Source organism: Ambystoma mexicanum, chromosome 1p, assembly GCF_040938575.1.
Source record: "Ambystoma mexicanum isolate Mex_15411 chromosome 1p, UKY_AmexF1_1, whole genome shotgun sequence".
NCBI lineage: Eukaryota > Metazoa > Chordata > Amphibia > Caudata > Ambystomatidae > Ambystoma > Ambystoma mexicanum.
Window position 1 is genome coordinate 782,779,360 of NC_090921.1, and position 17,986 is coordinate 782,797,345.

The 17,986-nt window shown below is 48.9% G+C and overlaps 1 protein-coding gene across 1 annotated transcript in view; it reads right to left on the bottom strand.

Moving 5' to 3' along the window:
- The window catches only part of CREB3L4 (cAMP responsive element binding protein 3 like 4), a 211,797-nt gene that overhangs the window by 73,746 nt on the left and 120,065 nt on the right, over positions 1-17,986 (bottom strand). The window contains exon 6 of the mRNA XM_069651524.1: positions 6,326-6,432. Within this exon, the coding sequence (XP_069507625.1) occupies positions 6,326-6,432 (107 nt within the window). The remainder of the gene's footprint in view (positions 1-6,325; positions 6,433-17,986) is intronic.

The following is a 17,986-nucleotide window of genomic DNA, read 5'->3' on the forward strand; positions in this document are numbered from 1 at the left end:
CTTTCCCTTGCCTACACAAAAGCCCAAACTGTTGGCATGCCAATTATTGTTAAGTGGGCTGCCCTCGTGGTCCCTTAAGCAGGGATCTGCAACCTACAGCTCTCCAGATGTTTTGGACCACGATTCCCATGATCCCTCACCATTGACCACATTGGCTAATTCTGATAGGAGTTGTAATCCCACACATCTGGCAAGCCAAAGGTTTCAGACATCTGCCCTATGGCTACCAGAGCATCTACCATTCTACTCCCTTTGTCTTATCCCTTGGTTAGTCCCGTGACCTAGGCAACGTATTTGGTGGAGGCTGGTGTCAGTTTCACTAGTTTTCCATCGTGGCACAATCTACTTGCGCTGGCTCTGGACAGAGACCACAAAGGAACCATCTGTTGGAATGGAATCCAGGTCAGGCCCAACACCGTAATCCACATTCCTACAAGAGTGATTACACAAACAGAAGTCGGCTGGCCATCCAGGACTGGATGGCAGCCGAATCATTGAAAGCAGCACTGTAAGTGATTCGAGGGCTGGGGTATATTTACCCCAGCCCTCTGGATGTCTATTTATGGAGGGGATTCAGAACCATTTTTCATTCGACCAATGGACAAGCTGATCCGAAAGACGCTGAGTAACCCAAGAAGGACAACGAGGGCTCTGTTGGATGTTCTTGTTGCTCCTGTGCCTTCCTGAAGTTGATGATGTCCCCCATTGCGACCAGGGAAACCTTTTAGGCGATTCCCTCCTTTAGACCAGCAGACACAGTCAGTTTGCCATCCTCCACAGCTCCAGTGTATCTCCTTGAACTGGGTGCTACACAAATCATCATCGTCTAACATCTGACGTAGGTCGCTCATCTTCATGGAACCTGCTGCTCTGGTCAGTTCACGGGACTCAGACTTCACAATTGGGCAGCTGACACAGAGCAAGACCCAATCCTGAATCCGAAAGTGGGCTTGGCAGCCATGACCCCTGTACCTGCTTCGCTGCATCCTTCAGATTAAGCACATGTCCCCAAGGGCTGTCATCCCCACCCCATTACCAGTCGTCTTGATTCGGGCCTCTGGGCTGCATGTGTAATAAGTGTTCAAGGCCTCTCTTGACCATGCCAAGATCACTCAGTGGGCTTGTGGAGCATCTCTGCTGCCGTTCATCCTCAGGCCGCTGGTCAATGAAGCTGGTCCTGAATTTGTTCTGGTGGGGTCCTCTTCACTAGCCAGCTGGGTGGCTGCCATCTTCTCAGGTCTTCGGTCCAGTAACTAGAACGTGCCTACCATGGTCTTAGAGCCAGGGCTAAGCAGATGTTAACTACTGTCATGAATCACAGAATGCGCCCCTTCTGGACTTCCTGGTCCTTATCGCAGCGGGGCTTGCATTCATTGATACTTCCAACATGGCTGTCTCGCGTGACACGCCTCGCGCCAGCCTTCATGGCGGACGTAGTCCGTCCTACAAATAGGCCACGCCCCTGCGGCCCAGCACGTCTCAACGCTATCACAGGTAGTGACTAGACCTGTGCTTCATAGCTTGGTGAACTATTCCTCTATTTTAAGTTCCTGGATCCTTATTACCATTACTTCCACCTTCTCCTTTCCATCCTGTTCCTGGATTCCATGTACCCCTTTGTGCACGCTTCCTCTTTTCCTGGACGTCCTGAACCTCCGATTATCCTGGAATGCTGAACGCACGCTGGAGTCGGAAGAGACTCGTGCGGGCTTGTACAAAACCCGATCCGTGCGCAAGAAGAATTTCCCCACGGAATCCTGCAAGAAGCGGACTCAGGTGAGACAGGGGGAATTTCATGACACCTACTGGCAAACACTGACTAAAATGAAGAATAATTACATACCTGTAATATTGAGCTGGACACTTGGTTATGTACTTGAATGTTGACCCGTTAACTTATATTATTAAATGTTGCAGATGCATTTTACAAGCACTTTCCCCGTTTTAAAACTAAGTTGTGTTTAACATGGTATCCTCAATTTGCAACTGACTTGTGTTTTAAATGATGCTGTGTTTCCCTTTATAACACACTAACTAACTCTCTGTGAATCAGGGCCTTGGTGTTTATAGTATTGGTTGTCAGGTTGCACTGTGTGTCATGTTTCAAACGGTATAGGCCGATTTGACCAACAAATAATGGTCGCAATGACCAAAAGTTCTAAAAATGCTACCACCAAAGGTTCGAACACCAAAAGTTTGAACCTTTGGTGGTAGTATTGTGAAAAAAAAACAGGGGCTGCGGGGGTTTCATCCGCATCACCCCGCTCACTACACTTCATGGTATAGTGAGAGGGGATTGCGGGGGACACGCCTGCAGCCTTCCATTTAAAAAATAAAAAAAAGAATAGAAAAGGACCCTGTGGCGCCGGTTCCTGATCACGGAAGTGAAAGGGAACTGGCGCTGCAGGAACCCAGCGTGAAGATGAAGGTAAGTGGGGTTTGTTTATGTTGGGGGTGTGGGTGGGGGTGTGCTGAGGGTGTGGGTGGGGAGGTGTTATCGGTGTGTTGTGTGTGTGGGTGTGAGTATGTATGTGTGTTTGCATGAGAAAGGTGCAAACTTTTGGTAGTTCGCACCTTTCTCATGCGAACGTTTCAGCCACGGTAGTTTCTACCGCGGCCAAATCACTTAGATTTGTTTCAAACAAGCTTACTTTTGTCGTTCTCACATTAATCGTGCATTTTTTTCCCCAGTGGTCATTTTGGTCGAATTTATATATGTATATGTACATTGATATATGTTGTGTGTTTGGGTGTGGTGGGTGGCGGGTTGAGGTGGTGGATTAGATGGGGGTGGGTAGTAACCCTCCCATTTAAAAAAAAAAAGATGCTAACGACCAGGGGGAAAATTGCACAAGTACGGTGCAAACAGGGAAAGTGACCTCGTTTCAAACCCGTACATCCGTTTGCACTTACCTCTTCTAAAACTTACTTGCATACAGAGGCATAGACCGGGTAGGGCGAGAGCGGGCAAGGCCCACCCAGAATCTGTAAATGCCCACTCAGCAGCGCTGTGTGGGCATGTACAGAGGTTAGCGTCACTGCGGTGGGTCCAACTACAAAAGCTTCAGGCCCCACTTGTTAGACAATCCTGGCTGCACCTCTGCTTCTATGCACACAACCTTTACATGAAGAGAGTATATATATTTACACTGCGTTTTCTTGGACAGTCTTTTATTTGGTGTTGCTGTGTGTGTGATCGATACTTTATGACAGTCCTGCCCCAAGAGTGAAGAAGTCCAGACTGTTCTGTCTCATTTACCACAGCAAGAGTTTGGACTAGCTTGGTGCAAAACCTGTGCACGCACTAAAGGTTGGTCTTACTGAACCAATCACCAGAGGACTTCAGAAAAACCTCTTTACACTGCCAGCCTCCTTTGGGCCTCAGGGGGCCTTTTTTTACCTAGGTATATCGATAGAGAGAAGAGGGAATTACATGCGAGTGGATAATTTGCAGCCCCCCCTGGAAAACCAAAAGTCAAAATGGGAAGTTTTAGAGAAAGATTCCTCTGTCACTCATGAGCTGCAGAGTTTTAATCAAAATGAGAGCCCTTGCCATTGTCTTTCGAGATGGTTCCATGTTTTTTCCTTGCAGCACTTAACTGTGCAGGCCTTTGCCACACTGCATTCTGTGTCACCCATCTCCTCACAGTTCCCCACTCCATGCTATGCAATCGAATAAACCAGGACTCCTCCTGCTACCCTTCTACTTTCTCTGGAAAGAGGGATCCTTCCCTTGAACCCTGCTGCACCAACTCCCGACCATCTCCAACCCTCCACCTGGCAAATTACCTCAGTGGGGCATCCGTGTCCCGTATTTATTTATTTATTTATTTATTTATTTATTTGGTGCACTAAAATCGGAGGTATCTAAGATTGGTCATAGTGCTTATGTTACATGGTGACAGTATTTACAGGTAGTTGTTACATTCAGGTGCAACAAAATATAGTTACATCAAAGTAGGCACATTTGGGGAGCCATACCCCATGTTGCAGGGCGGCTACTACACCAGGATGCAAAAGTCAATCCAGTTGGCACATTTGGGGAGCCATGCCCCATGTTGCAGGGCGGCTACTACTCCAGGATACAGAAAGACAGTTAGGCACAGGGAGGACAGTGGGATGCAAAAGAACGCTCACAAAGACACATGGATGCAACTAGAGGGGCAGCTAGAATCAAAGTTACAACTTTACACACTGACATTTTATGCCAAACACGTGTTCAGACAGCGGACAGGGAGCAGACACGGGCCTTGGGAGTGGGCCTTGGGATGGGGGCCGGCCAAGCCTGCCGCCTCTCCCATAGGCCGGTTTGTACTTAGCTCCAGCCAATCAGTGCTCCACCACAAACAAAGCCCCAGGCACTCCAGTGCATGCGGCACGGGCGGCCATCATGGAATGGCCAGCCCGACACAGATCATTAAGGCAGAAAGTATGCTGCCTCCGGCAACACGAGTAGGCGCAGTAGCCAAAGTGTACAAGTTACGAACATCAATGAAAGCAGCTGGCTGCTGCAAATGCAGAGATAAAGTGGAAAAGAAAGCAGGAATCCTGCGCTCGATCGCGCCCTGTTTTCAAAAAGCCCCCAGGGCCTACCTTTGCTCTGGATAAGGGGAAGTGCCTTGGCAGTCTCCCGATGGCGGGGGTAGAGGCACAAAGACACCAGCACCGTGCTGCCTCGTTGGAAAGGCAGCACGGTGTATCATCCTGCACGACACTCAGCACACTGATGCCTGAAAGCCGCTATGCACAGATGCATAGACGCAAACACATATAGCGTATTCACACTTCTTTACTGTGCTTTATGGCATTACGGTAAAGGTCTGTGCCACAATTGCTGTCCAGTAAAGACATGTCACCTGCTAGACTTCAGAGCCAAAAGTGTTGTAATCTGGAATGGAGGGGGTCATTCTGTACCCCAATTTTTAATATAGTTATAGACATTTCTGCTGCAAATAATGGGCCATTGGTTTGTAATGGTCAGTCTCTCTACGCCTGTTCACATGAACACAACTAGTTGGCCCTGAATGCAGATAACCCCAAAATCTAGTGGGTCCGAGAACTCTGTGTTTATGATTTGTCAAGGAATTTCACATCACCTGCAACCGGAAAATACCTACTTTCCCAACGTGATCCTCTCGAAGGTAACTGCCTACACCCATTTGATTAAACAAATTGTAACTGATATGCACCCACCCGTTGAAGTTCTGAAAGCAAATACCTGGCTAGAATTCATGAACTACGTCTAATCTCAAGAAATAACCTGGAATAAAAGTTATGTTAATGTAGGTTGCAATTGTAGCGCTGTGTTTGCACATCTTTGTGGTTTTGAGGTAAGAACGTTGAATACGCGGGTGCCGATACCCTGCCCCCAACCCCACCCCCAGGAAAGGCCATCTGCACTGAAAGTCCCTATACTTTTAATGGGAAGTCCTAACATTTTGTCAAAAGTCTACTCCCCTGTTCTAAGGCACCCCTATGTACAGCTAAATCACATGCATGTTCAATGTATGTGGTGCATTACATTTAATGATATTGCTCCAGTCTTATTTGCTGCTGCGAGGTATATAATACATGAGAATCCAAAAAACATGCACAAAAAAACTACACTCACTTTATTGCCGTTGGCAAGAGTAAATATGGCCTTCTTGCTGGCACTTGCACCTGCAGTCTGTAAATTAAATACTGATCACTGCATCAGGTAGATTAAGCCTGCTACGGAGGCCAGAAGTCAGAGGTAGCGGGACCAGTGGACATGTTTTAGAGCCAACATGCTAACAAGTAACCGTGGAGGTGGGGGAAGGACAGCTATGACAAGGTCAAACATTGGGCTGTAAACATTCAGTACAGGAGAGGCATTCCCCATGGCTCTTGCAATCCTTTATCACAGGAGTTTAGAGGTGCAAATGCCTCCCGAGGAGCACCCACCTCTAGATCAAGCGACCCCAAGCACATGGGTGTGTACTTGTGGTATTTCCAATTATCTGGGTACACCTGTAAGCTGCCTTTACACTATAGCCAGCTGTTAGCCAGCTCTTCTTCCACGAGGGGATGCTGGCGATAAACGACATATGTTATCATTCAGACCACCATGCCAATCCCAGCGTACATGTCATATAGTTCAAGGTGCAAACCTTCCGTCCTTTAATGATTTCGTATTAAATGATCATGCTCCTAGTTCATGCTCTTTTGTGTGCGGCTCTGCACCCTTCTTTTCTCAGAAAACCTACCTCCGAACTGGTGCTTTCTCTTGGAACTGTAGACAACCAGAGCTGTGTGCCCTCCTGTGCAGAGCTCTTGCCCGCTGCCCTGCCTCGTGCTCATTTACCTGCTTTCCAGACCATCTATATACTCCTTCTTCCGCCTGCGGCTGTCCTGTGCAGACTGCTTGTTTCTGATTTTCCTTCGAACCTTCTTCAGGATGCGTTCTTCTGCCTTGATGGAGAAGAGAAGACATATGAGTGCAGAAGACCATAGGGTGCAGGGTCAGACAGGCTTCTCAGAAAGCTGGTGGCCAGCACCCAGTACTTGTTCACATTTCAGACCAGGAGCAGACACCTCCTACAAGTGACCCCAGCCGTGGTCTGTGCCACTCTATCTCCCCCTTTCCAGAGTGCTACCCCAATGCACTTCAGGTGGCTGCCCCACTTCGAGTCAACAAACAAACAGGTCCAATACAGCGATTCAATTTAGTAATGCCTGGGATACAAGCAATCTATAGAAACATCCCTTTAATGCAAAAGCTGTGTGAATATACAAAACAATGTATTAAAAAACATAACACTACGATGAAAAAACACAAATTGTTCAATTGAAAACCCTACCCCTACACACATAACCCATATTTCAATCATACCTTAAGAATCCTACATGCAAGAATAAAAACCATGCATTAACAAAAGATTCAATAATATTAAACATGGACAATGACAGTGGCTGTTCCTGTCTGGTCCTGGCTCAGGGCCAAGAAAAAGAACCAAAAGAATTTCTAAGACAGTGACAAATAAATCTACCCATCGGGCATATCAGTTAAATAATGACAAGGTGTGTTTTGATAAAAGAATCATTTAGTAAAGGCCAACTCGAGTTTCGCCTGGGAGGTCAATGCATGTTCATGGAACCTCTGCCTTCATCAGGGCCAAGCAACACAACTTCTTGTAGGGGGATGAGTTCTATTATCAAAGGAATCGTATGTCACCAAACGACGCTCCAATTGTATACATTTCTACATCCCAGTGTATGTGCATGCAGCCACATTTCTACATGCTGTGCACACCAATGACCATTCAGTCTCAAACTACATCACCCAGCCATTGCCCACATCAACTCAGCAGTGTGGACTACTGAGTCACTCCCAAAGGTGTCCATGCCCTTGTACCCTAGATCCTCCATTTTTGAAAACCTGCCCAAGTTGGCAGCATATGATGTGACGATGACAGTGGATAAACTGTTATGTCCTAGGAAAAAAGGCATCAGGACTGAATTGCATGGTCATTTGCTTAAAGAGTACTAAGAGCCAACATTATACCCCTGGGCCTACAAATTCAAACAGCCCCAGTATTGTTTCTAGGATGACGAAGTATATATGGTGGGGTTCAGCCAAATAGCCACCAAGTGCTCAAGGTATTCCACACCATCAACACGGCCACTAGATTGACAGAAACGGTTAAACAAGAACTAGAGTCTTATGAGGAAGCCTTTTTAGCAAATTTTCTTATCTCTGAAACTCGTGCTAAATTAGACTCCATCAATCGGGAGGTTGAAGAATTCAAAACATCAAACCTAAAAATATCCAACAAACTGAAAGAGATTATCAGTCTATTCGCAAAAGATAAAGTCTACCCATTTGTTTAGCCAGACTATAAACTACCACACAAATATTATTATTCACAGGGACAACAAAGAAAAAGGTGGGTGACTTTCTCAGACACATGTATTTCCTCAGCAGACGAAGCAGGAGCTCAGGAAACAGCTGAACACCGAGTATGTCCAGGCAGTCATCTTTTTTAGACCGGGTGCAGTCACACGGTCGCCGGCTGCCCCGAGGCTCGAACGACTACCAGTAACAAGGCAGGCTGTACACTTTCAACAGCAGGACGAAGGAATACCCCAGGTGAATAGTGCTGTCTTTAATCTATCAAGTGTTCCCCTTACGGAAGCAGAGACTCAAGTTTTAGCAAAAGGTCTAACGTTTGTACCCATACAGGAGGCATCATTGATGCAGACTGAAATTGAATTTGAAAGATTCTTTCGCGTCATTACATTGAGGGCTGGTTTCCATAACAAAATGGACTTAGAGGAGGAAAGTTCCAACACAGACTTTATACCCAAGTCCACATTTACACCTAACTACTCGGAGATACCACCCGAGATCATGGCCTTCAAGAATTTGATTCTGAGAGAATTGCCTGTCATCCTTTTGCACAGAGCTAACTTTGGGCAATCCAGTAACCTGATTGGAGAGGAACATCAGGCCCTGAAAAAACTAACCACCAGAACTGACATAGTCATAAATCCAGTGGACAAGGGTGGCAGCACTGTCATTATGAATAGCCAAAAATATGCCAAGATGGTCCAAGCACTAGTAGGCAACCTTCATCATCACAAATGGATCAATTCAGACCCTTCTAAAAAGAAAATGTAAGCAGGAGCTCTAAAAACTGGTGCAACAGAGGGAAGGAAGAGGGTGTGCTTACATCTAAGGAGGCTGTTTTTCTGATTCCGTGTGATGACCGGTATCCAATGATCTATGCTTTGCCGAAAATACATAGAAGTGTTATAGACCCCCCACCCCCAGGCCGATCTATCGTTAGATTATGCGGCTCTATTTTGGAACCGGCAGGACGATATGTTGATAGATTTCTATTTCTATTTTCCAAATTTATAAAGCGTAACGGTCGCCCGAAGGCACCGTGGCACTGCAGATCCTGCAGCCTTTAGTGATGCAATCCAGTTTGTATATTAAAGACACCACTGATGCCATCAATATCCTTTTGACTTTCACACAAACATCTTGGTGATGCTGAATATAACGTCCCTTTACACCAACATACCCCAAGAAGAAGCAATGGTGATTGTGGAAGGAAGACTTAATGCCAGACCTGGCCCTCAACCAGTTCCAACTTCATTCATCATGGAACCTTTAAAAATGGTCCTGTGTGAAAACGTTTTCTCCTTTGAGTCGCAATACTATCTACAGAAGAAGGGCACAGCTATGGGGGCATTCTTTGTCCCCAGCCTAGATAATATCCATATGGCCCACTTCGAGGAGAATCATGTGTATTCAACCAATGCACAGGGTGCCCATATAACACAGTGGCAACAATGTATTGATGGCATCTTCTTCATCTGGTCAGGTCCTATAAATCTATTTAATTAATTTGTCACTTGGCTTAACCAATGGAACCCCAATCTAGTGTTTACATGCACTTCAACAAAAGATGGACTATTGTTTCTGGACCGGTTCATAAGCCACAGGGCAGGCAATCTATATACAAAACTCTACAGAAAATCGTCTGTTGTTGTTTTATACCAGTCAACACCTGAGAGCGCTCAAGGATAAATTGCTGGTGGGCCAATTCTTGTGCTTACGTCATAACTGTACCCTGGTGGAGTATTACACAGAGCAGGCGCAAATATTAACAACGAGGCTCACTGAGGGGGCTACCCATGCAAGCCAATAAAGCATTCCACCAAAAGAGCAAGATTCGCAAACAGAGATGCTCTCTTGGTCTCTAACACACGGGATGTGGCACAAGATAGAATCATATGTGTCTCTACGTTCTCCATACACACGACACGCATTAAAAAGCTTGTGAACAAGTATTGGCGGCTGGTGACCAATACGGGATGCAGAGCAAATAAGCCACTCTTTGTGCTCAAAAGAGCAAAAAACCTCGGAGATAGGCTAGTGAATGCCAAATTTGGTTCTGCATGAGAGAATAGGGTGCAGAATACTATTCAAGCAGCCTGGACATCCCAAATGGCTCCACTTTCTGGCCACCAACCCTGCGGTAATTGTAGCAAATGTGCATTGACTACCACCATGAGGGAATTTATCCATGGGTCCATTCATTAGACAATGAGTACATTGTAACACAACAAATTGAATTTATTGTATTAAATGGTGGTGTGATCTTTTATATGTAGGCATGACGTCCAGAAAGGTGGCAGTGAGGATCTGTGACCACTGCAGTAGGATCAGGAACAAAGTCCTCACAGCTCCCCTGGTACAACATTTGTAGAACAAAACCATGGGCCTGATGATTTTATGTGGTTTGTTCTAGATCAACTAGAGGCAGAAATTCATGGTTATTCAATGACAAACCGGCTGCTGCAATTGGAACAAATATTGATACATAATTTAAGGAGCAACATCAGTGGCCTTAATGGTGGGTTGCAATGGTCGGTTCTACTGACCTGAGTGGCAGCTATGCACAATTCGGTGCCAGGTTGGCACTCAATGACATTTCATGACAAAAGGGATGCACCCCTCCTCTACAAAAGCTTAGGGCATAGTAGTGTACTACTCATGCTGCAAGTGCAGGAGATTTTGTACAGTCTGCTCAATGGGATTTCATGACAAGAGGGATACACTCCTCCTCTACAATAGCGTAGGGCATTGAAGTGCACTTGTTTTGTGAGTGTAGGAAAGGTTTCCCACAATCATCACAAGTATCGCCACAAGGCACGACATACCATTCAACACACTGTACTATGTGCAATTCCAAGATGGCGATTGACATAGAACGCTGCCATTAGAATGCACAAAAATGTCATGTGATCAGCTCAACAGAGCTTATTTATAAACGGCTCACAGCTATCGGGCACTGTGACGCAAGCTGAAGACTGAAAACAGATTCCTGCAGAACAGACACGATCGGCTCTGCTTCCATGATTTACAGGAGTGCCGACGCACATCTAGCCTATATCTAACAATGATATAGGACCAGTGGGATGGGGCTCTTTAAATGGCCAGCATGACCGCCACCAATTTATGACACATGTTGGGCTTTGTGTCTGCATTCTTTTGCAGAATCAAACAGTCGGACATAAAAGAGATCCCGACCCCGCGTTTGTGTGCTGGTAGAGCAATGTTAAAACAGGAATCTAGTTCCTGACACAGGCACATAGTACTGGAGGAGCCAGAGCATCTGAAAACTCCCCTTCCTCATGGTAAGAGTCTACATCTCAGCACGGCAGACTGTTGGAGCATGTAGAGAACGTCACATACTCCTACGTCCCGTCCCCTTTCCTCCATTCTGTATGGGTGTCCCTCACGAGGGACGTGAACGGAACCACTTTTCCACCAGAAAAAGACATTTCCCCTTTAAATTGACTGGTGGGCGGGGGCGCAGCACCGGGAGCATGGCTCCCTTAACCCCACCCAGCGGCGCCCTGCCCTGGGCCCGCATCCATCTGCGAGGCAAAAAACATTGGGGTCATCTTCGACTCCACTCTCTCCTTCTCCACTCACATTTTGGACATTTCTAAAAAGACCAACTACCAGCTGCACCTCATCAGAGGTACTCTTCCTTTTCTCACCTTCCCCCAGCGGCTCACTGTCTCCAGAGGCCTGGTTATATCAAGGCTGGACTACTGCAACAGCCTGTTTCTCAACCTCCCTGCCTCTGCTTTGCGGACTCTGCAACTCATCCAGAACAGAACCGTGAGCCTTATCCTTGGCCTAAAGCCCAGGGACTGCATCTGTCCAGCGCTGAAATCCCTCCACCGGCTCCCCATGGCTGCAAGGATCAAGTTCAAGACCCTCTGCATTGATCACAAGGCTTTCTGGGGCTTAGGACCTACCTATCTGCAAAGATGCCTACCTAAATACTGTCCTTTCCAAGCCCTCCGCTCATCTACCTCCACCCTTCTGCGAGTGAGCCGGATCTCCAAGCAGAGATTTGGAGGGAGATCTTTATCCTCAGCAGGGGCCTCCCTCTATAATAGCCTCCCTGCTGCCCTGCGTCTTGAGCCTGATCTCCTTAAGTTCCGGAAACTCCTTAAGACATTCCTCTTCTCCTCTTCTTTCTCTCTCCCTCTACCCTGCTAACCTGTCTCTACGCTCTATCCCTCTCTCCCTCCTTTTCCACGCAGCTTCATGAATGGCCACCGGGTGTACCTCAGAGTCTCACAGGTCCCTGGCACCCTCGCCAGTCCTCTCGCACTTGCCTCCGTGTCTGCACTTGCCTCATCGCTACTGTACCTGGTCAATGACCCATGAGAGTGGCATCTCTTAGCACTTAACCCAGTTTTCGGACTGACTGGGTGCACTTGGACTTCCCCCCATGCACTTGTCCTGCCCCACTCCAATCTCCTGTACCGTCTGTGCACTTGCACGATCTGAACGTACCATGCCACGAAGATCGTCTATCGTCCCTGTCTCCCCTCCTTGCATGGTGGCACCTCAATGCACTTGGAAAAATTGCAGAATCGTCGTCAGACCTATTTGCTGTTATCAACACGGTTAATTGTATAATATGCACGTACTCTGCCTGTGCAGACTTGTATCGTTCAGAAATTCAAGGGTTTGAATGACTTGTTTTTTCCCCTTGTTCACTCCCTTCTTGAGCGCTTTGAATCACTTGCCTTGTGTATAGGCGCTTTACAAATAAACATTACCATACCATACCACACCTCAGTCCCCTTTTCCGCGTCGACGGGAACGGACCGCTACCACCAGCGCTCCTGGGCGAGGCCTCAAGCCTCGTAATTCCACGTGCTTTCACAGAAATTTTTCTTTTGCAGATTTGGGAACACCTATTCTTTTCTTTTTCTTTTGCAGATTTGGGAACACCGTCCACCGGTGCCCTAGTTTGCCCCGGCGCATGTCGGCTTCGACAGGCTTTAGCATGTGCTCATTGCGAGATGGTTTCTTCCTCACAGCAGACCCGCACACACTCTGTCTCCGGTGCCTTGGTGAAGACCACGGATGGGACGGGTACTCCGTGTGCAACGCTCTCACGCCCAGGTCACTTAAACACTGGCTTGTGCGTTGGCGAGAACTGTTCAACAAGACTCCTCCACAGAACATCAAGGACTATGTCCGCAGGAAGACAAAAAAGGTAAGTGCCTTATTTTCAAAGTAACCCGCAGAGACAGGTCCTTCCCGGGGAAGCCCTCTGGTGGGAGGGGTCAATCTGGCTCTCGCACGAGCTCAGGGTACACCAAGGCTCACGCAGCTAACGGCCTCACAGCCGAGAGGTCCAAGGGCCATAGCGGGTCCACAGCCCAGGGCCCTTGAGCTCTACCACGACTGAGACTCTACCAGAGCGGCCTTTGCCCTGATACCGGGTCCTTACTTGAGAGGGTGCGTATAAGCACGGCCAGCACTACCGGCCGGGAGCACACAGCCTACCGGGTGTACACCTGAGGTGCAGGACGGGGCAGAAGCGGTGCAGACAGGCATGCAGGCCAAGCCCGGGAACACGCCGGCTACAGGTCTATGTGCTCAAGGCACAGACAAAATGGCAGCGGCAGGAGACAAGAAGGCCACCACTCCCAATCCTCAAAGGCGGGAACTCACACAGGCAGGTGCAGAGACCCGCCATCCAGGCGATCAACAGAGGAGAAGCTTTACTCCAAGGTTAGACTGGGTACAAATTACGCCTGTCACCTGGACCACGTTATACCCCAACGTCTTGGGTTCCATGTACAGTGACCCCATGTACGGACAAGGCCTGGGGAGGCAGCAGGCATATTTGCCACCGCCCCTGGTGCAAGATCGTGCTCAGTCTTTTCAACAAATTCAAGTCTCTCATGCAAACTCCACAAATGGGCTCCATTCTCAAGGGCATTATCAAGGACATGTTGCCTCGGGCTTCGCCCGTGCGGCCCACAGCAACACAGCCCATGATCCTGCCTCCAGCTCTGTCTCCACAGCAGCCCGTTCCTGAGCCTCCAGTAGCTCCGGTGGAGGTGCAAATCCCCACACTGGAAGCACCTACAAAGGATGCTGCCATCACCCCTCACGGGGCAATTGATCAGCAGGATACAGACGAGGAAGAGCAGGACACACCTTCCTCTGCAAAAGCCTTCCATGACAGGATTGCTGGCCTGTCAGGCATTCCCCAACCCCAGTGGGAGTTTCCTGATGCAGGAGTTCTGGCGGAGATCCTAAGCATCAGGGCAGAGGCAAGGTCTTGCATCCCCCTACAGAAGGATGTGCAGGTCTTGGCCAAGAAGGGGTGGCTCAAGCCACACTCCACGCAACCCGTTAACAAAAAGCTGTATTCTAAGTCCAGACAGGCCGAGGGGGACAGCATGCTACTCTCGACACACCTGCAACCTCTGTCATCGGTTATCGCTGCAGCATCGATGTATGCCAAGCCACAAGCAACCTCATCTAGTACTGCCATAGCAGCCCTCTTGAACAAGGAAGAAAAGACTCTTGAATCATACAGCAAGAAGGTCTACTCCAATGCTGGTCTACACCTCAGGCAGGCCAACACAGACGCTATCCTGGCGGCGGCTAATCAATGCCTGTGGAGGGAAATTGCAGACCTCCTGCCTGACAACCCTAAGGACAAACAAGCCTCATTCAAAGCGGGACTAGCTGAGGCGAAACTCGTGGCCCATGACATTATGGAGGCCATGTTAGGCCACGGTAGGCCACATCGACCGAGCTAATAGATTGATCTGTCTCGCAACGGACATGAGGCGTACGGCCTGGCTAAAGGCTTCCAGGTTCAACCCGGATGTCCTTCCCTTCAAAGGGGGTGATCTTTTCCACTACACATCTGATGAAGAGCTGTACAAGAAGAAGAGCAGCTGTCAGACAGCCAAGCTCCTGGCTATTGTTACCAAGCCAACAGTAAAGCCTTTTTCACAGGCACAGTCTCGTTCAGACAAAGGGCAATCTTTTGGCGGTTTCCGCAGGTTCCAGAACCGTAAAGCCAGGCAGCCTGACAGGTCTACCACTCAGCACAGGCGAAAACACCACAAAGCCTCAAATAAGGGCTTTTTCCAGTCCCCCTCCCACTCATCAGCCTCTGACCAGAAGAAACAATGACAATTCTTTTCAGGTCCACGGCACCCCAGCTGGGGGCAGGCTGGCCTTGCACAGTCAGGCTTGGCAGGTGAAGTTTGCAGATGCATGGGTCATCTCAGTTGTGTCCTGGGGCTTCCGGTTATCTCTTCCTTCTCCTCTCCCGAGTTCTCCCCCTCTCCCCCAGATCGGTACACCATCACTCCTAGCAGAGATTTGCTCCCTTTTAGAGAGTGAAGCGGTGGAGGAGGCCCCTTACCCCCAGCAGGGGCAGGGCTTTTAGTCCCGCATCTTTGCTTTTCAAATGAAGAACAAGGAGGGCCTGCGAGTGGTGTTGGATTTGTCTTCACTGAATCTTTACCTACCCCTGCAGACGTTCAAGTTGGTGGCACCAGCGCTCATAACTGAGACACTGTGTGGGGGAGACTTGACGTGCTCCCTGGACCTAAAGGTCACGTATCTCCATGCTCCTATCATGCTGCCTCACCGGGCCTTCCTAAGGTTCTGGGTCATGGGCTTGCATTTTCAGTACACGGTTCTGCCCTTTGGGTTAAATTCAGCCCAAGAGTCTTCACGAGGCATAGGAATGGCAGCTCTGTTCAGGTCAGAGGGGCTGCATGTCTATCCTTACCTCAACGACTGGTTAGTCAGGGTCTCATCTACGGAGCAGGTACGACCCTCAGCGGTCAGGCTCATCCCCACCCTATTCGACCTGGGGTTTTCAATCAACTACCAGAAATCTCAGCTCACCCCTACACAGACTCTAGTGTTTCTGTGCCTTTTGTGGGACACACAGCAGCAGAGGGTGTTCCCCACTGGGGACAAGGTTACAGCGATTTGGACTGCCGTCTCTAATTTCTGCAGCAGGTCAATCACCACGGCCTGGTGGTATCAACACCTTCTGGGCGTTCTGGCAGCATGCCTCATGGCGGTCCCGTACACCAGATTCCGCATGAGGAGGGTTCAGTTGCATTTTGAGGATTCATGGGATCAGGAGTCGGGCCATCAGGGGGTCCAGCCCAGGTCTCTATCCTGCAACATCTGGACCACAATCTCAAATGGTGGCAGCAGGAGAACATCTTGGTGGGCAGGCCGCTCCGTCCACCCTCTATAGAGTACACCATTACCATGGACTCCTCCCTTCATGGGTGAGGAGCCACTCTGGGAACGCATGTGCTCTGGACGCAGACTGACCGGCAGAATCACATCTACTGGCTGGAACTTATGGCAATCTTGTTGGCCCTCAAGTCCTTTCTCCCGACCATCAAGGGCAGGTCTGTGTGCATTCAGACAGACAGCATGACCTGCATGTACTATATCAACAAACAGGGGCGCACCAGATTGCTACAGCTGTGCTCGTTCACCATGGAAATCTGGGAATGGGCTACCAGTCATGAGGTGTGGATCTCAACGGTTCACCTTCCGGGAGAGTCCAACCTGGAAGCAGACAGACTTAGTCGCCTGGCCGCCGACAATAACGAGAGGCAGCTGAATGAAAGAGTACTCCAGGAAGGGTTCAGGAGATGGGACCACCCCACCACAGACCTAGTTGCGACAGTAAACAACCGTGTGCATCAGCAATTCGCGTCCTGCGGAGGAAGGGGATTCTACTCTCTAGGGGACGCACTCCAGATACCCTGGTATGGGATGTGAGCCTATGCATTCCCACCCACACCGCTGGTTCACAAAGTGGTGAGCAAAATCAGGTACTCCAGGAACTTGAAGATAATCCTCATAGCGCCTCGCTGGCCAGCACAACCCTGGTTCTCGGTCCTGCACCAGCTGTCAACCCAGCCGGAGATGGTTCTTCCCCTCAAGAAGGGCCCTCTACTATCGCAGCAGGGAGCCGCAGTGCTACACCCCTGCCCGGAGAGGCCAGGCCTAGTGGCCTGGTTCCTGAGCAGCTAATGCTCCAGCACCTACAGTTGTCTAGTGACAATCTGGAGATCATTCAAAGTTCCAGAAGTCAGGCTACGCGCAAGCAGTACAAAAGCAAATGGAGGAGATTCCGTTTTTGGGCTAAGGAAAATGCACCCTGCACCAAGTCTTCTCATTCTCGGCCTATCTCATCAGATCGGGTGTCCAGGTGGATACCTGATGGACGTACGTGGCCACTATTGGCGCATACAGGATCTCCGACTCTCTTATCCGGTCTTCGGCCAACCCTGTAGTGAAAAAACACCTGATGGGCCTGACCAAGCTGTATGCCCCGGTCAAACGCCTGCATCTCAACGTGGTCCTAAGTGCTATAGCCCACAAACCATTGGAACCCTTGGCCACAGCATACATTAAGGTGGTCACTCTGAAGACAGCCCTTCTAGTTGGTCTTACGTCAGCTCGCAGAGTGAGTGAGATCCAGGTGTTGTCGCCTCAGAGCCATACACTAGATTTCACAAGGACAAGGTTGTGCTGTGCACCCATTCCAAGTTCCTTCCAAAGGTGGCGTCATCCATTCATATCAACGAGGAGATTGTGCTCCTCACTTTTTTCCCGGCCCCGAAGGAAGACGCAGAGAAAACGCTCCACTGTCTGGATGTCAGGAGAGCGTTGAAATTCTATCTGGACAGAACGAAGGGAATCCAGAAGATGGACGCACTGTTTGTAGCATTTGGAGGCTCCAGGCCTAGGCAGCAAGCCTCCAAGGCATCCATTGCTCGATGGATGACAGCAGCGATCCAGGAGGTATATAAGGGGCAACGTAAGGATCCGCCGCAGGGTATACATGCGCATGCTGTAAGAGCTAAGGCAACCACTGTCACCTTTCAGTGCCTCATTCCCTGGCAGGTGATCAGCAGGGTGGCAACATGGGCCACCCCTTTGCGTTTTTGCAAACACTACTGCTTGGATACCAGTTCCAAGGCAGATGCAGCATTCGGCCAAGCAGTGCTTTGTAATCTATTTGCCTAGAGATTCAGGCTCTCCTCCCTAGGGAGTTGTGACAGTTGTAATCACCCATACAATCTTATCTAGATGATACGCAGGCTAATGTTCACAATTCTA